The sequence below is a fragment of the Notolabrus celidotus genome, chromosome 15, assembly GCF_009762535.1.
Source record: "Notolabrus celidotus isolate fNotCel1 chromosome 15, fNotCel1.pri, whole genome shotgun sequence".
Classification (NCBI taxonomy): Eukaryota; Metazoa; Chordata; class Actinopteri; order Labriformes; family Labridae; genus Notolabrus; species Notolabrus celidotus.
The window spans coordinates 14381589-14406350 of record NC_048286.1 but is presented as its reverse complement, the minus strand read 5'-3'; the positions used below and the strand labels follow the sequence as shown (position 1 = coordinate 14406350).

Here is a 24762-nt window from a genome sequence, read left to right as displayed (position 1 = left end):
AAAGATGGTGGGGGGGTTATTCACCCAGTTTCATTAGCATATGAAAAAAAAGACTCACTACTATTGGAGCTGGTTCGTCATCTGCTGAATCATATTTATGCGCCCCCCCACCCCACCCCTTCCCTTTCTCCTCCTCTGGTGCACACACCCCAACACAAATAATGCTTGTGAGAGGACGATTTCCCTGCGTCTAGGGCAGATTTCTCAAGGGGGAAAGGAGGCAGCCTGATGCTTGGGGTCTATGAGATTTTCTATGTGTTAATCTGGCTGCTAGCTGTCCTTGAGCCCAGCCCATTCCCCCCTAACCCCATCTGCTAGCATTCCCACCACAGAGGAAGAGAATGGGCTGCGACTGGGGGTTAAAAAGAAAAAAAGAGGGGGACCTTCCCAGTCCAGCAGTCATGAATAACCATTGCCTCGCACCATTATCAGAAAGGCTGGATGCAGGCTGTGGATGGTGGAGAGGAAATATCTGTAAAACACACCGGCGCACTCTTGCATTTTGTTGTAAGTGATGCTATTATGATTATTTTTCATATAATGCCTTATTAATACCGTGCAGCTGCTGTGGAGATTCATCACTGACCTTGAGTCTTTGTGTCCCCTTGTTCCCAGCTTATCCGTGCACTTGGGACGCTCTCATGTAATTAACACAGACATTATTGTGGTGGAGTTGAAAAAAAGACACACAGCGCTGATACCTCATCTTGAAGCCAATAAATAAAACAGGCCGGAGTAGCAAAGTAAGAATCTGGAGAGCATAAAATTAATTACATTATTTACATTTCCTTTTAGATAGGGGGGTACAGGCGAGATGATAGAGGCAAATGAGATTACACAAAATAAGATTTCAAAATGTCAGTGCTGCACACTCAACCAAGCAACTGTTATGATTAGATTACTTGTTTAATATAATTACTGTGTAAGGCTGTGTGTGGCAACAATGCATACATAATAAAAAACAAACAAAAAAAAAAAAAACAGGAACCGGGTCTTAACTGATTCCCATCCTTTTCTGCTCGAGCCTTCTCTTAACCTTTCTTCAACAGTATCATTTTGAATTATAGGGAACGGATGGGTGCTCTGTGCAAGGTCACTGTCTGGTGTGTACTTACCCCCCGTCATCCCTCCCCCCTCCCCTCCTCTCTCCTTGTTTTTGTTTCCTCTTCCAGAAGCACACAGAGCGAAGGGTTAAAACTGGAATGGATTTAATTATGGAATGAATGGAATTATAATGCGCCTGCAGCAAGTTTTCCTCCTTATTTATTAAAGCAGCTGATGGGCCAGGTTTGATGAGCCACTTCTGGCATAATTGAGTCATCACACAAAGAGGGTTCCTCGCATTCAGAGTGGTTTTATCAGCAGCAAACAGACCTGATTACTGGCAATTACACTCTGATCTAGGGGAAGGAGAAAAAAAGGGTAAATGTGCGGGGTAACTTCTGTGTTTATAGTTTACCCCGGGAATAATTTTCACATTAATTTTACATGCTAAGTGTTTTCTGTTTATGTAGAATAAAGAGCAAACGGCAGGAGATAGCACCTTGTACTTTCATATTTCCTTGTAATGGATGTCTGAGGATGAAGTGAACTGATCATAATTCATATTCACCCTATAGGGAGTTTTAGTTGCTGCAAAGACCTGGCTACACATAAAAATAGTCAAAGTTCAAGCAAAAGGTGAGCTGGCAGGAATATACCTGCTTGGAAACACCTCTTTCGCTGGAAAGCAGGTTAAACTGTGGACAAAAAAAAAATGCAGGCGATTGCTTTTGCTGTCTTTCATTGACATGCAAATGTGTTTGTGGGGACTAAATTAAGCTCTGTGCACAGATTAAAATCAACTTCTGTTCAGAGAGTATTTAGATAAACAACTTTTCTTTTTTTGTTCTTTTTGTGAGGTGGCCAGGGAGCCATCAGACACCCTGTGCCTAAATACCAGCTGGACATTAGAATAATAGCTGAGATAAATTTTAGGACGGGGGAGGGGACAAAAGAGGTTTAGGGTGTCTAATTTATGTCTAAAACTTGGCCTTTTATAATGTTTTACAGAGTTTTATCATCGGTTAGTGTTGGTCGGTTAATTAGCTCTGAACCACAATGTAAAATATTGTGTGTTTGAATGAAAATTTGATTGATTATTTAAATCATTTTCTATACGTACTTCCTTTAATGCTTTGAATATAAGATTAATTTCTTTAGTTTAATCGAAACTCAAAGCAGTACAAATATTCTGCGGTGTTTGTATCCCTTTCAAATAAAATGGAGAACAAGTTCTGTATCTGAAAGTAAATTATTCTGCCGGCACTTTATGAGCATTCCTCCGCCTTATAGAGGTTTCTGGATTCAAGCATACACAGTAAAAAATCTTGAAGTCAACTGCGATTTCAGATATAACAGCCTCACAGCTACCCTGACGGCCAAGCAAAGTGTTTGTGCCTTTTGCCAAAGAGTACTTTTATAGAGGAGCGTATTGGCATCTTATCACTTCTCCAAGACAGAGATGCTTCAATAAAAGAACACAGCTCACAGAATTCTTAACAGACAATTAGGAGCCTGGCTAGCCACTATCGCTTCAATGATTTGTTATGATGGCATAACTACAGGGGAAACTTGTTATTGGACGCAGTTAGCAAGAGTCCCATAAAAGAGTCAGATGGTGACACCTTTGCCGAGGTGATTTATGAATCTTGTAATCTCTTTCCAAAGTCATCCCAAAGCCTTCCCTCTAAATTGAGTTCATCTGGAGCCGGACCACACGGAGGCACCAAGTCCAGATTGTTTCTTCTGACATCAAAGAGCCAATTTCTGTTTTTGACCAAATTTCTGGTGCTTTTGAGTTCCCTTATCGTATGAAAGGGGCCTAGATGATATGCTATTTTATTTGTGAATTTCAATCCAATTAAGAGCACCAAAATATCGAGACAAATAAAATTAGTATCTTCTTACACAACACAGTGAATCAATAGCATAATAAACGCAGTGGCAGACAATTCACCCATTGGCAAGCCTCCAGCCGGCCGAAGCACTCTCATGTTAGTTTGAATCTTTGAATTCTGTCATGAACATGGTTTTTCAAACCTGTCTAATTTAGGGACAGGTGTTTGGGGAAAAAGAAGTTCCAGCCCTGGTGTAACAATGAGCAGAGTAATCCCGCTCATTGTTCCTGCCCAAGGAGGCCCTTTCATGGAGGAGGTGGCATGAATGCTACCAGGTGGTCTGCAATTTGGAGAAACGTAGTAACCGTTCCAGCTAATCCCCCACCACAAAAGGCAGGTCTCCAGTGCTCGGGGGCTCTCGGGGGCAGAGAGGAAAAGTTTACCCCGAACACACAGCGTCTGAAAGGAGTCAGGGACTCGAGCAGTGATTCCTAATCAGATTGCGCTGAAGTGAACAGCTCGCATGGCAGCTGTAGTTTTCCCAGGGTTAATTACCTTTCACTGCTCTCTCTAAATGAGTCAGCTGTTCCTGTCATTAAACAACCCCACTCTATCTGTGCTCCTCTGTCCTCCACACACATGTGCACATGGGCGCGCACGTCAACACACACTAACCCTTTCACTTATAAAGGACCACTTTTGTTTTTCTTTTACTTTTCTATGTACAGGGTATCAAGAAAGAGACAGCTTCAACGTTGATCATTTGAATATTAGAACCACTTTGATCACTTTGCTCATCAGTCAGAGGCCGTTGAAATGGAGGGTGCTGTCTTTGTATTTATGCTACTGATGTTTATGCAGATAGAAGGCAGTATTCCCCAAACACCTCCCCTACCCTGTTGAAGCAGAATAATACCAATCTGTCAAGGTCTAATTCTAAACAGCCCCTTTAGTACTAATTGAGTATATATAGGAAGCAAACATGCTCACATATGCGCACACACGCACAAACACAGGCGTACGTACAGACGCACAATCACACGCACACACAGACACAGAGTCCAGCTCTGATATAGTTGTGCTGTCATCAATTCTGAACAATCTGTCTGCTTACTGAGCTCACTGGCTTAGGATGTTGGGGGAGTTTTAAGTGATTTTTGCCACTGTATGGTAAAATCCCTTGGCCACCTGGATTACAAACTCTAGTCCTTTAACTCATGCCAGTATAAATCCGTGTTAACTCGGATTTACCTCTGGCATATGAATTCTCAATCTGCGTAAGCTTTGTTTGGAATGAGTCGAACATAAGTATTTCATGCAGTAAGGATGCCCAATGGTGAATTCCTATTTCTGTGAAACACACACTGGGAGATAGTTCAGGATGAAATCAGTCATCGGAATAACTAGAGAAGCCTTGAGCAGCGTTTTATTACACTCAAGAGGTGAGGCCCACACCGCCGCTCTACAAACCAGGTGGAAGTGTGCAAAAGCTGCACTGTGAAATCTGCGTTACCATGGTGACGGGTATAAACTCAGAGCTGTACGCCGTGGTCAAGAGTTTAATCAGATTCCTTATACCAAGATTCTGCTTTGCTTATTGTCAGACAAACATTATTTGCTCAGTTGTTCAAACATGAGCGCTGGTCTGCCACCAAAGCGATCATGATAAAATAAAATATGGCATGAGCAGCCGGGAGGATCTAAATTAAGTATTATCCAATATCCATACAATCTCTCACACTCGTGCGCACACACTTCTGGGCTAGCAGAGTTAAGCCAGACTATTTTGTACTTAAGAGGTTAGCAGAGCTGTTTTGTGAGTTTGATCCGTGCTTGCCAAATCAGCAGATGGTCCATGAATATGATTATGTGCATCAATAAAAGGAGTAATCTTTAACAAAATGTAAATTTGACTTAAGTCCAGGGTTTAATATACGCAATGGACTTTAACCCACTTTGCCAGCATCACAGTGGAGCATGATAAGCTAATGCACTTACATTTTTAGTGAAGCAGCAATCAGTGATGATGCTCTCGCGCTACTATTCAGAGATCAAAAAGAAGAGGAGTCTGAGAGAAGGTAACAGATCTATACAGTGTTCAAATCAAAATATCATCCATTCACTTTCAAATTAGTCTTTTAACTACTCAGCAATCAATGGAAACTAAGTCTATCTGCTTCCAAAGATCTCCCCCTGTGCTTTTCTCTCTTCAACGTTGCACAGATCTTAAGATAAATCCTTGGACAACACTCAGTCAACCACAACTCAAGGATCAAAACGTTTAAAGACGTCAACGACCCAAAAATAAACTCTTCACTTCAGTGAATAAAAGAAAGCCACCGTGCCTCTGACATACATTCACATCACACGAAAATGCAAGCGAAGAAAGTGGCTTGCAAAAAAAGAAGAAGCAAGAAAAGTTTCAGTAGCGATCCAGAAGTTAAGAACGGTCAAGTGAAAAAGCGAGGGGATCTTCTCCTGAGTCACATAAAACAGCATCACTGTTATTGACCCTTCAATGAATGTACTTCTGTAAGCCTGAGGCTAACACAGCACAGCACATCCTCACGCAGACAAACAGCATCACTTGTCTCCTGCATCTACACGCACTCTTGTTAACATGTCCGACAGGGCAGAACGGCGAGCTCGACTTACCATGCCCCTTTTAGCCTTTGTTTTGCCTCTCATGCTGACGTCTGGGAGGAGACGGAGCAGAAGGATATCGAGGTGGGGTAACGGGGTACAGTCCAGAGTCTCGCTGCCTGACGAGAGAGTGTGTTTGGTTTGTGTGTGTGTGTGAGTGTGAGAGTGTGTGCATGGACACTGTGATATTCACCCGAAACGCTAAGCTTTTCTTTTTTTCTTTCTTTTTTTTTTTTTTGTAGCCTTTGTGTCATTCACTTAACAACCAATCTCATTAGCTGCCGGGCTACAATAGGCTGAATTATTTTCTGTGTAAATACACCACATGGTGATCCTCAAGGTAAGACCTCTGAAGGTCTTTTTAATCACATAAAAGATAGATTCACCCCGGGAAGACAAAAAAAGGAAAACAATGATCACTGGAAGGAACAGGCTACTTCTAAAAAAAGAACTGAATAAGACAGCAGAGTGATTTTAATTGAGAAATTAGATTTATAGTCCCCAGGGTGTGTAGTGAAGAGAGTGTAAATATATCATTATGTGACTGTAATTAATATCACTGGTGATATGTACATGTAGCACTGACTTCATTATGATACTTTGAGCATATATGGAAAGGCTAATATAAAAAAGGATGTTCAGAAGTGGTCAAACTCTGTCTTTTTATTTTTGACATAAATTCTGTAACAATAGGTATTAAAAAGGCTTTTTCAAAATTATGTGCATTTTTAGTTTTTCAGCAAATCTCTTGCTGCAGTGCTTGTTGGTGCAGAACCATGAATTTGTGTAAAATGTAACTATTGTGAGCACTTGAAGTCATGACAGCTGTCTATAAGCATCAGGGACATGTCTATTGGCCAACTTGACCCTTGTTAGAAAACAAAACAAATAGAAAAAGAGAATACTGCAGCCTGGGACTGCCGAGCCGGGTCACTGGAGATTTTCCAGACAAACGCCGCACAGGGGAGGGGAGGGGAGGAAGAATAAAAAGGACAGGCTCAGAATCTCATTTTAACAGACCGCACACAATCTGGGCTCCCACAGAACTATCTCTGCCTGACCGCTTTCTATTTATCCCTTATCAGTGTTTACCAACCGCTAGTTTTCTTTCATTCACACTGTGAGGCAGTTCTCTTACTATCAGTCAACAGCTGACACCGTGGAACAGCCTCAAAGGCAAGAGGAAGGGATCAAAACTAAACCAAAGCTGTTTAAACAATACAACAGAGGAAATAAATTCATAAATCCTAATTCTTCCCAACCCACAAGGGTATAAGCAGATCCTTTATAGTTAGGCCAACAAACAAAACCACAGCCAATGAGGTACATTACAATCAAGGTAAATGCTGAAATATATTTTTTAAAAAGAAAGGCGTAAAAAAATCCCATGTAATATTAATTGGGAACATTTCATAGTCTTGCCCTGTCAGGCAAAAATAACTCTTCACTAAAGGTTTTTTTTATTTCATGTTGTTCTTTATAATCTTTTTTTAGAGAAAATCCAACATGAATAAACCTTTGTAACACTTTTAGATACTTTCGCCTAACAGGACGACCAAGCCAGACAGTATGACTAATATTATACATAACTCACATTTTCATAAGATCTTCAAAATGCTGTCATGATCCTCACATGTCTTATTTTACATAGTCTGTCCACTAATGTAAGAACAGCCACAGAATATAATTAATATATTATATGAGACTATACACTATTTACCAATAACGACAACTACAGTTATCTCATATTCTAAACATTTCATTATTTAACATAATTATTAAATTTATAATCTACCAAATTTAATTAATATACATAATTGCAACACATTTCTGAAAATATAAGAATGATACAATAACACAAGACCAACATCATAGAGGTTGTACGCAAGGTCTTCTTTAAATATGTAACTATTAAATATTAATTTAAAGGTATATGTCGCTGTTGCCTTATATATTTTTTTCCATTTGCTCACACACAAACAGCTCTGTTTTTTCCTGAATACTGTTCAAAAGTTAAGTAATTAATTACATTTATCCTTTGACCAGCTGCTCAACAGCAGATGGATCATTTCTGAGACCTTGCTGAATTAAATCCACATAATTCATTTTCCTGGATTAACTCACTGAAGTTTGCTCAAAAACAGGTAACACAATATTTATCAGACTGACGTGTAAGCTGAGCTTTTTCATGCGATTTTGTCGTTTACATTTTGTTTACCCGACGGCAGCTTACATATAAGTAAACTAAAATATTGGAAATATAACCGTAAGATTAACTTTGTATTTTATTTTTTTTCATAACATGTGTTATAATAAACAAAACATTTTTTACACCACATAAGTTTACTGTGTAGCAACTGTGTGAGTAAGTTTGAGAGAGCAGATCTACAGGGCAGCAGGTACCATGGACAGTTCCTGGAGGCGAACACAGGTTACATTTATGTGTTGTGTAGCAACTAACATCCTGCTTTGAAGCCGAGGGTGGGGAGCACACAGGAATAATGGCTCTTACTTATCACTGCTTTACCACACATCCCTGCTAAAGCCTGGGCTGCTTTTCTAATTAAAACAAACATGAAACGAGTAACTTGACTACCCTACTCGTACCTTCTTTCTTTTACATCGCCACGCTATAACTTTCTAAACTTTTTAAATGATTATTATTGAAATCTGACGCTGTTAAACAACGCTGTGTTGCCTAACCTCTTTTTGTTGCTCTTTTTCTTGTTTGCTGAGAGATGCAAGCTGACTGAAAAAAAACTGGTGGAGTGTTGATTAAATAGAGACTAACAGGCAGAATTACAACTGGCATTTAATTTTTTTTTTCCACATTTTCTACTCAAATCCTCTAAACCTAAAAATATCCACACGCAGCAGTTACAGATAATAATGTCTCTAAAAGACAAGAGAAAAGATATGACTGACAGATATGGCAGATGTTGGCAGTTTACATGAATATTTTTGACTCTAGGCGATTGAGCTTATTTTCTGTTGTTTAAAAAAATTAAAGACAGATTTAAAAAAAGGCACTGAAGTTTTTTAAAAATCAAGATGATGCCCAAACTCTGCTCATGTGTGAGAAACATATTCCAGTTTTGTTTCACAGTGATCAACTTAAAGTTGGGTCATCAAGCAGAATGTCAGGAGCGACTTACTAGTAAATGATGAACTTTTTTAACCAGCATCCATCCTCCTAAATCAATAGTTGCTCTGGAGACTGTGGAGTGCTTTGGCCCCTCTGAATTTGCTCAAAGCTAAGACTTAGCAGCGTATAACACAAAAGTTCACACGTAGGCTGTTTTACTATCAAACTACATTCAGGATTAGCATATAGCTTTTCAACTTTGCCATAGTTACGATGCTAATAATTACACAAACTCAGAGCAGAATGTAATACTTCAGACTTGCTGAATTAATACAGATTTAAATCTCGCTCACAAACACAAAAGAGGATTTTTGGAGAATTTAACCGCCATATCATCTTCAACATGAGGGTATAGTATTCAAACTTTACAAGACTTACAATGTGATTTACAGAAAGGCAAAACAGGATGCAATAAAATACTGCAGTGACTGTTCAAATATGTTATTGGAACACAGAGTCAATGTTTAAGTGCATTAGGCTCAGTGGTCTTGTATGTACAGCTGTCACTGTCAAAGCCACAGGCAACCTGACAATGCTTTGTCTCTGCACACAATACCAACATGTGCTCCTCTAAGACAAGCTTAAACTCACACAAATGCTGTGAATTTAATCTAGATAGACAGTATCTCATGCTATCTGCATGATCAAAAATAGGTCATGCATCTCAAAAAGCAGTTTGAGCCATTTAATCTCCCCTCAAACTGTCTGTAACCTGGACTGAAGCTGCGCTCGCTTTCCAGCAAGATTTTAAGAATACTGATTTGTATCATGCAAACAATGTGTATCACTAAAACACTATTTTCTAAATTCTCTGTGACACAGCTCAGAATGAATGCCAGGATAGTGCTATTTCATTTAATCTTGCAAAATCCACAAACACAAGTTTAGCTGCTGAGTAAATCTCAGTGTAAATCTAACTAAGTTTCTAACACTTGTATATTTCAGCTCCTCTTTGGAAGTAATGACAGCATACAAGCTAAAAGGCTTGTCCACCACACACACTATACGGGGTATCAGTGTTGATAAACGCTGACCAAACTGACATTATAATAAATAAAAAGAACTTTGACACCAACCTAGTGCTGTGATCCAAAAAGTTTGATTTTCTCCCAGTCTCTTGATAGCTGAGCTGGTGCTGTGGCTTTGAAAGGTAGTCCCCAGGAATATGACATACTGTGCCTTTGACAGCCTCGAGATAAGCACCTGCGTTCGGGTCCCTTTTTACGTCACACCTCCCCATTCACAGCCCTTCAACATGATGCACATTTGCACATCAACAGCCACCAACCCCCCTCCTCCTCGCTCTACTCCCACATCCGCAAAACACACAAACAGGCACACAAGAAGGCAGATGCGCACACTAGCCTCTACTCCTGCGCGTGTATACTCGCATAGATACACACGCACACGGACACACACGCACAGATTTGCGTGCGCTTAGTGAAGATGCATCATACAAGCAGAGAGAGAGAAAAAAAAACTCACATGTACAACCATTAAACACTCACAGGTGATTTATCCTTTTTTTACTCCTTCATCCAGCCTTATTCATACATTGATCCTTATTTTCTGTGTTATAGAAAAAAAAACTTTCACTTGCTTTGTCATAAGACCGGGGCATATGCCCTCCCAAGCTCCTCATACATCACTCATCATGCAAATGAGAGGGAATGTCACTCCTCAGCAGCAGATGGCCAGGGATGATAACAATGGCTCAACAGACCAGTTTCAATGTCTGCGACTTTATCGCTACGGCAACAACAAAAATAGATGATATGAAAACCTTGTCTGTTAATTTGATTTCCCCCCTTTTTTAATGTCTGTACCTGTCAGTCTGTTTCATTTCTCCCGGCCCATTTGAATGTAAAAGCTTTGTCCGAGCTTTTTCCTGTCACGAGAAGTCTGGCTATCAGTAAAAGGCAGAGACCTGGAAATGATTTTTGGTGACTACGGAAGGCTGCTGCCTAGCAGTTATTCAAGTAATTAGGTGTAATTCCTCCCTGTAGGCCATGTTAGCCTCCTGAGTTAGCTCATGCGTTAGACAGGCCTGGATAGAGACAGGGAAGAAGAAGAAAAAAAAAAGAAAGGGGCCCCCAGAAAATCACAAATGCAGCTTTTCAAACACCCCCCCAGCCAAAGTGATGTCACCCTGCGTCCTGCTGACTCCTGTTCATACAAGCCCCCATAGCAGAGAGTAAACAGTGCAAGCGTTTAGCAAACAGGGCCAGATTACAATGACAAAGGCAACCACACTTCTGGGTGGAGCCTGGGGCGAGGGGGGCAAAAGAAGGAGGAGGGTGGGCCGGGATGGTGTGGTTCAGGATTTAAAATAAGTGATACCCATGAGGGGGCCCCCCTTAAGATCCAAGCGTAGCCTTTTCCCCCAGCTGATGGTAGGGGCCACCCAAACATGCTTATCTGTCGGCGATGCCCCCCCCTGGTCCCATGGGATGGACGTGTGAACACAATATGTAATAATAATGTATTTTCAGCTCTTTTTTCTGTGATTTGTGCATTTGGTTATGCAAGGCCGGGGACTTGAGGATGGAGAATATCATTACTTAAGGTTTGGCAGTTGATCATCACCTTGTTTAATGCCTCATTTGAAAGTCAAATTTCTAACTGTCTTCAAGAGCCAATTCATGGTACACGGTGAAAGAGACATACAAAGAAGAGCAGACCTGCACTGATTTCCCCTCTTTTCTCTGCTTGTGTCTGATAATCATACAAACATATGAAAGTAAAGACGTGTCTATCTAAGCATCTTATCAAATAACATGTTTCTTTGTTTGCTTATGCCGGCAATCTTGCTGGGAGGACACAGGAAGCTTGTTCTGGGGATGATTATTTCATGTCATGAGCTAGACATCAGTTTTGTCGTTTGAAAACACAAAAAGAATCACCTCTTGTAAAACAATCTTGACAAAATTTCAGAGAGCAACATATTTAGGACAACACTACATGGCTAGTACAAAATGGAACATTTTCTTTGGCCCTAACATCTGTTCAAATGTGTAAAAAAAAAAACAGAGAGGGAGAGAGAGACCTCATTCAGAGCAACATAAACTAGTGTTTTGTCAAGCTATTTCATCAACTGAAAATGTGGGCATAACTGGAGAGCTGATGGAGAAATGAAAGAGGAGTGGGTTGGACAAAATTACATGTCAAACAAGGGTTCACATTTAAAAAGTCCTGCTCATATTTGTAGAAAGTGTTTGATTGCATTTAGAAGGGTATTACAATGGGTCACATCTGTGTCTAAAAGCTTTTTGCATTCTGCTGCAAATTATGTAAGCAAAGTGAAGGGTCGCAGCACCCTGTTGTTTTGAGCACTATACCTTACTCCTGTGAAACCTACACAAATATGTTTAACTGAATTCTTCTAATGCACGGCTGGATCAAAATGTCAGCTGTATAACTTCAACAAACCCCCTCACTCAACACCCCGCCCCGTAATTTCAACAAAGCAAGGCGACTAATTTCGCATGGCAGCCCAAACAGCCAAACAACAATGCATATTCACAATGTGCCATTGAATTTGATAGACGTGTAGAAATCTATATTAAACTGTGGTTAATTTCAGTTATAATGCTGTAAGCTTGGTCTAAAATGACACAAATGCTTCTTCTTGGTGGTATTGAACCCTCATTGTGCAACCACTTGATGCCGCTTGTTCATCACAGAAAGTCACATAAAAGGACTGAATTAAAATAAAATAAAAAACATTTGCATATGCAAATACAAGGAACCACACATAAGTACATGTTGTTGATATGGCTCCAGGATGTAGAACTATCTTTATGTTAATGTCAACAGACAGGGAATATTCTTTTGAAAATACAGTACATTTTTCATGGGGATCATTATCTACACTGCATGTCACTGTGTCTCACTTAAAAGAAATGATTAGATTACTTCCAAGCAATCCCCTTTGGGGCGATTTGCGTGTGACCGTGGGCAACCTTACAATATGTTTATTCAGTGTCCTTTGAAGGCACTTCAATAACATCTCAAATGTTTTATAGACAAATATAGGATCTTTTATATCTCTGCCTTGAACTGATGCTTTTGGAGGTAGGGCTCTGTCAACTCACTGAATCTTCCTTTCATATTGTATAACATACTCAAGTAGTCCTGAAATAATGATTAAATGAGCAATTGGATTACAGTACATGTCTGTGAAGGTTCTCAGTCAGGTAACAGTACACATTTTCTGACAGTAACAAGTGACCAAACATCTGGTATATGGTACAATGAATTTGTACCCACATAGCACTCTCCAGTCTTTCTGACCACTAACAGAGCGTTTACACTACCAATCCCATTCCCCCATTCACACAACATTCAAACACTGATGACAGGAGCTAAAGTAGGGGACTATCAGTATTAACGAACTCCATTCATACGCATCCACACACTGCTTACTTTTCCTCTGACACTTCAGGATGTGACTGCAGGAGCTCAAACCTCCAGCCTTCTGATTTAGAGGTGACCCACTCTACTACTGACCCACAGCCAACCCTATGTCATGTGAAAATCAAAATTTGGGATGTAAAGGAAATAAAGCATAAGTTCCATACCTAAATGTACATTACTTTAAAATCCAGTTTTAAACATGGTTTTACTTCCTGTTACATTACTGCATGTCTAAATGACTGTATTTACCTTCATGGTTACATTAAAAAGTTTCAGTCACTAGTGGTAACTACTTGGTCTCTGCATCTCCAGCCTCAAATGAGAGCAAATGTTGGTGACAAACTGTCCAGATTTCAGTTTTATAAGATGTGCTAGGACACCAAACTTTGATTTTTGAGGTGTTAAACCAGAATGAAGGGTAACTGTGGGCAATATGTGAATACAAGTCTGCTAGCAATTCCTGCTTTTATATGGTTTAAGAATGGCTAAGGATTAGAAGGGTTGCGCTTTATTATTATTAAGGTAGTTGCATGTTGAAATGTTCCCTTTTCATTGCAAAAGATCGGGATGATAACGAACAATAGAAGCTAACATTTACTATTGGCCTCTGCTTGCAATTACATTTCCTGCTGTGGAATTAAAGCTCATGATTGAGACAGTGGAGAAAAAGATCCATTTGAACATGGCGTGACAACTTTGACTTTGAGTAGTAAAAATAAAGATATAGATATAGATTTCATATAGACTACATGAAAATTAAAGTTGACGTGTTATTCCAAAAAACACCTGGATCAGATAAAATGATTAAGATGGAATTAAAGAAATAATTTAATTAATCATTGTATCCCTATATCCATGTTACTATATCAATAACAACTAAAAGCATCAGTCATTAATGGTCACGGCTGGTTACTTTACATTGACTGCCCTCAAATGACAATATCTGATTGCTCACATCTAAGTAATCAATGCTTGACTGGTCAGCCGATGTCTGGCTTTTGTAGTTCAGAGGCCATGCACCCATTGTGTTGTGTCATTGAGAGGTTAGGTCCAGATCTGGGCGTCTCTGGGGGTCCCTGCCCATCTTTTCCACTCAGGCAGGCAGACAATGAAGCAGACACGCCTATAAGTGGCCAGATAGGAGCTTGGATGTTCAGCCAAAAAGCGAGCATCTAAACAATGGTAACAGGTGTGTATAATGCGTGCTTTGATAATGACCTTGGTGGCCGTAATAGTATGTCTAGACACAGATAACAAGAGGCATTTCAGTCTGGTCTGAAAAGTCCCGAGGGGTGCTCAAACGCAACACCTTAAGGAGGTATTGGTTTGTTTTTGGTCATTAATACTAAAGGAACAAATATTTACTATGTCACTGAAAGCACGAGGCACTTCACTAAAGTTAAGTCTGCCACTCAACAGATTTTTTTTCTTCTGTTTTTAAAATATTTGTAGGGTAGTTTGCATAATAAGCTAAAATCATCTTGAGTATTCAGAGATATGCACTTGAATAAACAGAAAACTCCATTAATGTGAACGGCTTGCAGTTTTTGATTGCGCCAGATACAGGAAGCTTGCTGACATGAAGTAAAATGCAAATGCCCTTTGAGCAAAACAAAGAAATTGATTATGAAGTAAGTTTCTTCAGCACAAGTAGCTGGCTTTGAGTGATTAATGGGGGTGGGTCATTGATTTCCTTTTGTTTAGATCTTGGTTAACTTTGTGGAGACACAATTATAATTTGTTTCCAAACAATAAATCCAATCTAGCTCAGGCAAATTAAATTTCCCTATGGCCTCTTCTGCGTCATTTTAGATCTGAAATGGATTGTTATCAAAAGGCATTGCATATAAATGTCTGCTTTTTGTGTTTATATTTGTTACACTTCTGATTAGATATTGTTTTTTTTCTCAGCGTAATAGAAGGTGAGCTCCTCGTATTAGAAAAAGAGCTGTTTACAGACATGACTTGTCAGCCACAGTGCCAACGTTTAATCTTCCAATTCTCACTTCAATAGTATGTCACACGTCAACATTTCTGATAAGACATCTATCTATAGTGCATGAGAAATACACTCTACATGTTTTCTGAAATGCAAAATTTTGTGTATTTGTTGAATGAGCACATATTGTTTATCTGTACATAAGCCGTGCTAAAGGTTGGAGAAATGTTTTGCAGTTATCAAGGCACAATGTACTTTATTTTCTGTACATTTGCAAGTCAAATTGCAGTGTTAGTGACTACTTTATTGAGAGGCTTTTGCCATATTCTTCAGCTTTACAACTTTGAAAACTTCCCCAGATCCAGACATTTATACTTCCTGATTTCTCGCATCATCTCTCCAAGATAGTGATAATACGATTTCTGTGTTTTTCGCTGTTGAGAAACAAACTGGATTATGAACAGATCACTACATAAACAGCTTTCTAAAAGGAGGCAGCTATTTTAAAAAAGGCTGAAGAAATGCAAAGAGGGATTTAAATTTTAATTTGAATTTATTCCAGCAAGTGAAAGGTTCTTTTGAGAGGGGATTTCAGCAAAGATGATGGTATTTAAAAGTGATAAACAAGCATCTAAACCTCCAGTGGAAAACAGTCATTTTGCTTCTTTCTAGTGTAGGGGAGGAATTGGGCTTGCTATGGTCACATCCAAAAAATAAGAATAAGTAATAGTAGTAATTAAAATGTAAATAAGCGAGATCCGTGGAGATATTTCAAAAGATTCCTGTCATAAATTGTGTAATTAACATTTTGTCTTGACATACCTTGTGACTCTGGATGTATAGCTATATGTCCTCAGGTGCAAATTCATGTTCACTGTGTACTTGGCATAGCGTACTTTATACTGTACATGGTTGCTTAAAAACATCTTTCACACTTATCACATGCAATTTAAATCCTGCGCCTCAACACTGGAGAGGAACATCGGGCTAAGTTCAAAATGAAATGCCTTACAAATTAGGACTTGTGTTAATTAAGGAATGTTGTTGCACAGTTTGGAGCAGAATCTAGAAAAATCTAGTGGGTTTTTTTAGGGTGAGTGATTCACTCTGGGCAGTCACATGTCACATTTATGTGACAAAGGATGACTAACCAGGGCTGTCATCTATTATATTCACAATATATGGATTATAATGATGTGACTGGATTTCAAATGTGTCTATTCTCTGCTGGATGACCACTAAACTTAAGCAGAGAAACCTATGCCACACAAGAAAGACAAAGAGTTACATCATTTTGTTGAACAGTTAATCCGATCATGGACAGTGTTTGTGCATTTGCTATCTTCGGAAAATGCCAGCAAAGGCGCTAAGTAAACCTATTTTACAAGACTCCCTCACAAGGATACAGTGCCAGTATCGGGATAAAATTTCACACAGCGGCATGGCTCAGTCACATAACCTAAGCAGGCTTAGGAAACTGGAACACTACAAAGTATTGCACTTCCTTCCTGTATGATTACTGTTGCGGCATATACAAAATGTTCGTTTGACTGATGTGAGTTTCAGCATGAAAGCCAGAGTGAACTAATGGCTGAATAGCATGTAGATACTGTTGTTAATGCTCTGAGTTGTTTAAAATGGTAGATTATGGAAGTGTGCACCTGGCATTCTGCGGGCTAGCCTGGCAACACTCCTCCCTTATAATTATAATGAACACACAGTAATTCAGGGTTGAGGCTGAAATACGAATGATGTCCTCTGAGACAGCTTGTTTTAATGGCTATGCAGAAGAGTTCCTAGAAGTGCAGATGGCAGATGCAATGCCTTTTATGCTATTTACAGATTGTACACTACAAGGTATAGAAAGAACCATAGCGTGAGGCCATATTGCTCTCCTCTGTGCTCCTAGATTAGACATGAGGCTGCCACATGAACCACTAATGAGAGCATAAGATATATTTTAGAGTGTGTTTACTGTAATATTGATGGACCAATATTCTAACAAGTTAGAACGCATAGACAGAGAGAGGAATAGTAGCCTGATGAATACTGCATGGCCTTTTTGTTTCATCTAAATACCCCACTGTTCTTACTTTGTCCACATAGGGGTGCATTTGCTCAGAACTTGGGATCTCGTGCTGTCTTTCATTACAGAGTCAGATGCCTGATTTCAGGTATTTGAATACTGTAGTCCACATTTTGACCTACTGCAAATCAGAATTAAATACTAATATGATACAGGGTACATTAAAGGCTAATCATCATTTTGTTAGATTATGAATCAATGCATATCTATCTCTACATTAATACTAAACAACAAACTGCATTCTCACAAGGTCCTATGCAAATATCAAAAGTAAATGCTGTGAATGTAAATACATGTCTTATAATTATAACTCTAACTCCAGTATTTTTCAGAATTTAGTAAGACAACTCTGTACCTGTTTGCACAGAAAAAATCCCTCCATTGTAAAACCTTACTTTACATACAGCCTATTAAATACATCTCCATCCCTGGCACAGTCCCAACCACATATAAAAGAGAATTCTGCCTTTGAATCAGCCCACCACTGTGATACAGTAGCAGGTATTGCGACAACAAAAATGTTAACTCCAAGAAAAAGTTTTGCCGCATTAAAGTCACATAGGAGCCACATTAGCATGTGAAAAGAATAAACAGAGGCATTCTCAGTTACACACTCCACCTGGCTGCTAACCAACGTCCTTGTCAGAAGTCCACCCACCGCACTGGCTAACACTGAAAGACCTCCTGGGGACCGCAGTGACCATTCACTCGCTTCTCTCTTTTTCCCATGCACCTGTGACTGTTTTTGTGTTTGCTATTTTTTGCTTTGTCTTTTTCTGGCAACACTGTATCATCGGAGACACACTTTCCCTCAAAAGGAATTCTCCTGCCCAACAATGTGGTTTGTTTGTTCACCGGATATGGCAGGCCATAGAGTCAATGTAAAAAAAAAAAAAAACAGAAAACAAAAAAAGCAAGTCACCGCAGTAATAATTAACATTGCAACAAGAAAAATAAGCTTAGAGACAGATTAGTGTGAATACTAGAAGTAAGGAAATATGTTACTTTTACCAACTGGTTTCTTGCCGAGTTGGGGGGCTTCACAGGTGCAGTTGGAAAGGCTCTCCTCCTTACTCTCCTCGGACGGCTCATCCGGCTTCTCCATGGTCCTGGACCTTAGAGAGCTGCTTTTCCATTTTCCAAAGGACTTTGCCACAATCGCTTTGTCCGCTCCTTTCATTGTTTTCTGTAAAACACATTTACAGCATGACTTCCCAGGTTTATCCCTCTTGTGAGCCATCTGCCCCCTTTTTTGGCTCTCAATAAACCTGGGCTCATCTTTCCCAAACCCAAAGTAAGGGAGAATTAGGGCATTGTGTGCATATGCATTCTCTTAAGCATTCCAGAAAATTTCCTGATTGCCCTGGCATCTTTTTTAGAGAGCGTTTGGACATTGTTTTCCTCCTGACATTTTGCAATCCTGTCTGGAGAGAGTGCTGCTGATTGAAACAGTATAAAACAATACTTTGCAAAGTACCCACACAGTAAACAGTCGAGGAGAACGGGAAAAAACAAACATGTTTTCACATTTAATCCAACTTAAAGGAAATAAAAATAGCACATTATGCCCTAATTGAGTGCTGTACAGTCCGCAAATACTATTACAAGGCCGATCAGGATTAGCAGTGGAACATACCTAGTTATCTATTTCTGAGTGCCAAGACTGCTAGCAGTGGGCAACTAAATTTCAAAAGCTGGCAAATCCAGTTGTCTCCTAAATACAGAAAGTACTTAAATCCAGAGCTAACAGAAGAAAAAGACGGATAAAGGGTGCTCTGCATATCACCGAAAAGCTTGTGCACTTTTCAGAATCACTGGCTAGGTTAAACAAATATGCTAAGTAGAGATCAAAACAATCCTTTGATCTGCAGCCTAGTTTCCAGAGGAATGGCTTGGCTGTTGTTGTAAATAACTTGTGTAAATCTATATACCATTTGCCTTCAGGTAATATCAAAAGTGCCAGGGATTCGCAGGCAAATACCTTGTGGTTAGGAAATAGATCAGATAAAAGCATATAAATATTTCAGCAATACTGCACTCTGTAATTTTGTGTATTACAGCTGAGTTTTCACCCCATATCATCCTTTTACTGCTTTAGTTCTACAGTACAAACATGAATGAGTAATTTTTAATAGCAAAAATATATTCTACCCCTTTCTATTTTGTAGTTTGGAAAAATGTTCCTACCTCCAGCATGCCATTCAGGTCAGACACTGTGTAAAACATTGTGCTAAACTTCATACAAAAGAGGCTTGAAGAATCAGAATGCAGAAGCTATGCAACTTGCTGACTAACTTTGCCCTCTGTTTTGATCGAGCACACAAAGAAAAACGCTGTCCATTCAAAACAGACAGCATAACTCTTTTCAGAGAGGGGGGACCGTGAACAAACGAGGCCATGTCCTGAGCTGCAGTCAGTTTCCCGTCAGGCCTGCACAGTGCACGGTGAGGGCCGCAGGGACTGGGACCGGCTGACACCACACTCAGGGGCTACAGAACAACTTTTGTGCACACTATCTTCCTCTCAATTTTTTTCTTTCTACCCAAACTGGTCAAGTATGCTTTTTTGTTAGCAGCCTGTTTTACAACAGCTCATTTAGTCACATCTGCTAAACATGGTGGCAGTGTTACAAACTAATACTTTCTGCAAACTAATTCAAAAGCACTATAATTACACTCTTTAAGTAGTAGTATCATTTTATCATCAAAAAAAAAAAAAAAAAAAAAAAACAGCTATAGCATTAGCAGCTTGTTTTATATATTTGACACAACATTTAATCAAAGTTTAACAAATAACTTCAAATTAAGCATAGAAATTTAACTTTGTCAAAAAACACAGTTGAAATTATGCTAACCAGCTAACACAAACTTACTAACTAGCTAACTTGCTTCTCTAGCTAGCTTGACATCCTCACTTGTTGATTAAGTTTACTTCAATAAGTCAACTACTAATCAAATTAATGTAAAATAAAACCTTACCATGAGTAAAGAGGCCAAAGAGATTAAAACCAATGTCTGAAGAATTGAATCTTTCATGTAACCCACGACCACAAAGGATAGGCTAAACTTTGGCACCAAGTGAAAATAGATGACATCCTCATTAAATAGAAAATATCATTTGGTTTTTTTTTATGTTTTTTGTTATTCAATTGTTAATGTATAAATAACAAGGACCACTGCATTATTATCATATATTATTTTTAGCCTGTACATATTAGTCATGCCTATTTGTTATTCTTTTGTGTTTATAGTTGATGTTATTATTATTATATTTATATTTATATTTTTATGCCTTATTCTTAGCCTTTGTACACAGAGAGCACAGTTTACCAAAGACAAATTCCTTGTGTGTTCACGCATACCTGGCCAATAAAGCTGATTCTGATTCTGAAGGGTCAGCTTCACTTTAGTCCCAAAAACTAGCTTACACAGCAAATAACTTTTGTTGTTTTGCAACTTACATAAACACATAGCCCCAGGACATTTCTTCACTTGATACACCTTAGTAAAAAAAATGTCTATACTAGCTAACATGGCAAGAGCATGAAAAGGTTGGAAATACTTTTAAGCATTAAGTAATAAGTTTTTTAGGTTCAGACAGAGCTTCATTTGGTCCATTGTTGCTATTGATGATTAAAGTTGGGAAATGCCATTATGCTAGTTAGGAAATACAAAACCATAAAGTAGCATTCTTATGAGTACATTTCGTAGCCTACTATGCACCTTTGGTTTATTATATCCTAAAAGGAGACTTTTTGGGGGGAAAACTGAAACTGTCATAGCAATTATCAAGAAGAATGTTACTATTTTAAGTGTCTTTTTCATCTGATAGTGAATATTTATGGTGCAAGTGTTCTTATGTCTGTGAATATGTGGTCTTTCTTTCAAACATATACAGTATACTCTAAAAGACCTGTTGGTTTAAGAAAGATACATAAAAAATGTGTAAGGTAATCACATTGAGCATTTTTAAAGATAACTGGTATGAGTCTTCAAAAAGGATGTACTGTATAATTCAGTAATACAAGCGATTTTTATGCTTTTAAATGCAAAAAAACTCGTCTTAGGTGTTTGAAGGATCTCGTGGAAGCTGTATCTAGCTTCTTTAGAGTCCTGGAAAAGCATTTTTGAGAGAGAACAGAATGTACCATATTCTTGACCCGTCTGCCTCAGATGCTTGCTGTATATGGAACTGAATACTGGACGTGAATTGTATCATTCTCTGTGTCAACTTGTTAGATGGCAGTTGCTGTAGTGGAGTGGTGAGAGCGGCACATATGCATTATAGGAGAAAATTGTGAAATGACAGATTCCGGGTGTGATACTGAGGGAATGACTAACTAATAGGAGGGGTGCTCCAGGCTGTTAGCTTTGAAAAGCAGTTTGCACATTACTTTATCTTGTCAATCAGATTCCTGGAATGGAAGAGGTGACTGATAACTTGAATTAATTATTTTCTTATTGCATGCATGTGTTAATTCATGTTAATTTATGTCCCTTACAGGCCCAAGCCAGAATATCCAGAGTAAAGCGCCACCTCTGGCACCCAGATCACCACACCACTCTCTTTGCATATATTTATATCAAATGAAAGACTTTTTTTTAATCCTGTTGGAACAAGGACTGACTGCCAAATTTGATTTTTAAATGTACTTTTAAGCTGTTCATGGTTTACGTTTGCTTTTTTCTTAACAACTGAACAGCATGGAGCAGTATTTACGGCTATGATGGGATTTGAAAGTTACAGATTATTTTTTATAAGTAAATCCATCCCCTTAAAACATACCGGCTTTCTTAAAAACACAGTTAGATATTGTAGCACAAGGTCAAGGCAGATCCTCTAAATTCTCATATTGCGTGCGTGTGCTTTTTTCATTTTGTAGTCAATCAGCCAAAAGCAAGGTTTGCATTCACAGATATAGCTTTTTTAATCTGCTCTCATCATAAAACAAGAGCAGCTACTATTGTGTAGAATGCACAAAGCATACTTTAAACAATTGCGTTTCTCTAAACATCTTTAAACATTTTGACAAATTTAACTTCCCCTGAACACAGAGGATAAGAGGAAAAACATTTCTCTGATGAGAACAGAAACAGCAAGAAGTTCTAACAAGGAAAAGCCTGCCAGGTGGCGAACTGGCTGCACCAACAGAACGCACAATCTGTCTGCTTCTCCTTCCAAACCATTGACAGCTGCCATCACCAGCCTTGCACACTCGCACTCAGTGGCTCCTCAGCTCCCTGCCCATCCCTCTTTAGTGTTTCCTGCTAACCTCAGAGACAGGGTCACCTGGCCCCCTAGTTCCCCGTCTGTGGGGCCCTGCTGGCCCCCTGGAGACCTGCCTGCATGGGGATGCGTGGCTAACAGAGGTCTAGCGAATCCTCTTTAATATGCAAACCAAGGGGCTATTCCTTTGACCTGAGACCATAGCTTTTCTAACAGTGAAATCCAAAAATTTCAAGTGATGTAGCTCGATGAGATTTGATGAGCAGTTTTTGATCTGCTGGTTATTTGATACTGAATAATATCAGAAACAGGCAGTAGCATATTCAGGCATTTCCTTCAAACACATTATGTCAGTTTAATTAAAGTAATATGAAGCATGAGTGAATCAGGTTACATTCTCCTCAACCTATCTGAAAAAAATATAATCTAAAGTTTGAATGTTTTAGTAAATTTGGAGCAGCTTTTCTCCTCTGAGTGAAACCTAAGCACACAGATGCACAGAGGCTAAACTGAAAGAGTGTTCCACAAAGCTAGCATTGCAACTGGGCTAAAAATAAAACCTGGCAAAGTTATTCTGATCCCTTATTGGTCCCATAGTTTGATTTCACATTTAGCATTTGCATTCCCCTCCGCATAAACATTTCATTCTTTCCCTCCTGCAGTACAATGAGACTTGAGTGACTTTGGCAGCAGATTTTGGATCGGTGCTCCTGAATCCACCAGTGTATGTTATCAGCAGGTAAACAAGCTTTCGAACAAAGCCATAATGGAACTGCAAGCGGCATAAAGAGGCTCATCTCAAAAGCTATACAACCCATCAAAGCTGGTGTCATTTCCTCAATACTGCACTGCAGCTGGAAAATGCATGGCTGTTAGTTACAGTTTAAATCGCCCGTCTATTTTCAGACACTTCAGAACTATTTGTATTGATTATTTACTTGTCAGTAAGCAGCCAGATTACCAAAATAAGACAACAGATTTTAATGTTTACTGGATTCTTCTCTGCTTTGTCTTGTGGTAGGAAATCAAAAACTGTGTCATGCACTAAATTAATGGGATTTGCACCATAGGGTGTTTGAATAATTATTTTCTCCTGAAAATGAAATAGTTCTGTCTATATTTGGAAGGATTACTGGTGGCATTGAACTTAATGTGAAAATAATTTGCCCTTTAAATACAGAGTTAAGTGATATCCTACACTTTCTGCTCTGCAGATGCAATCTTGTTAACCACACGCCTGGATGCTTGTCACCAAACTTTCCACATATTTGCCTTTTGGGAACAGCTCAGATGCACAAGTAAACCTACGCACTCTTCTCCCAGAGAGTGGAGAAGCCTCAAAGCTTTCCTTTCATATGCTGCATTATCTCTATGGCGGTAATTATCCATAAAACTATGCCATCAGATCGTGATGATTTCCAATATGAACCCAATAAATGTGTTTAAATTTTGAATTATCATATTTATGTGGATATGTGTTACTAATAGTGATTATGTTCGTCATGTGGGTAGAAAATCAAGCATCCTTATATTGCGCATCCTCACATATTTCTCAGACATTTCATCACACATTTAATCTGCCCCTGTCTAAGATTTTCTACTGAACCTGTACTCAAGGCAGAGAGAGGACAATGCGGGATGAGATTATGAAGCATGTCTGTTAAAGCATGTCTGTTTGATCATCATTCTGTTTAGGTGAAGTTCTCTTCTTGGTGTCTTCAGTGCCTGACAGCAGATATATAACCTAATCTCTTTCCCTCACCCTTTTCTTAGGCATGAATAGGGTGGAAATGTGATGGCATTAAGTCGATTTACTCCTTGGTTTGCAGTTTCAGCCTTAATGCCTCTTGGCTCTTCTTCAACACACTCGTTCCATTTAGATTTCGAAAATAAAAATGTTATGTTAAGGCTTTCCTATTTATTTTCATTTATCCACCATTTGAAGTTCATGAATATATTTACTCTACAAATAATGCTTGTTTATTCGCAGCTCCGTCTATCTAGCATAGTGTCAGAGATATTGGAAAATCAAATACAACTTGTGTATTATCCTCAAATACAGAGGATATCAGTAACAAAGGGCGAGATCTGAGACTGTGTGACATTCTTTGTGAGTTGTCTCTGACATCATTTTGATTTTTCACATTTACTCATCTAAACCTTAATTTAGTGCCTCCAGCATATGTTGACACGCAAAGAAAGGCTGTTATAATGTGTCTTTGAATTTCAGCTGATAGCATTTGAAAGCTGCATTAATAAACCTGTCCTCATAGACTTATTGTGATGTGTTTGTGATGAATTTATGCTTTTGTATATAAAAAAAGTTGGGTTGCTTTTGAGCATTTCGGATGATACAGATAAAAGTGATGCTTTGAATTAACCTGTGTGTGAAGAGATATTGTCAAATAAGTCAGTATGAAGGGAATGA

The 24762-nt window shown here is 38.9% G+C and overlaps 1 protein-coding gene across 1 annotated transcript in view; it reads right to left on the bottom strand.

Annotated features, from left to right (window-relative positions):
• The window catches only part of st18 (ST18 C2H2C-type zinc finger transcription factor), a 41801-nt gene extending 22306 nt beyond the window's left edge, over positions 1-19495 (bottom strand). Inside the window, exons 1-2 of the mRNA XM_034702177.1 lie at positions 19296-19495; positions 18120-18294 (exon numbers count right to left, since the gene is read on the bottom strand). Of these exons, the coding sequence (XP_034558068.1) occupies positions 18120-18294; positions 19296-19349 (229 nt within the window). The 5' untranslated portion in view covers positions 19350-19495. The remainder of the gene's footprint in view (positions 1-18119; positions 18295-19295) is intronic.
• Positions 19496-24762: the final 5267 nt, after the last annotated feature.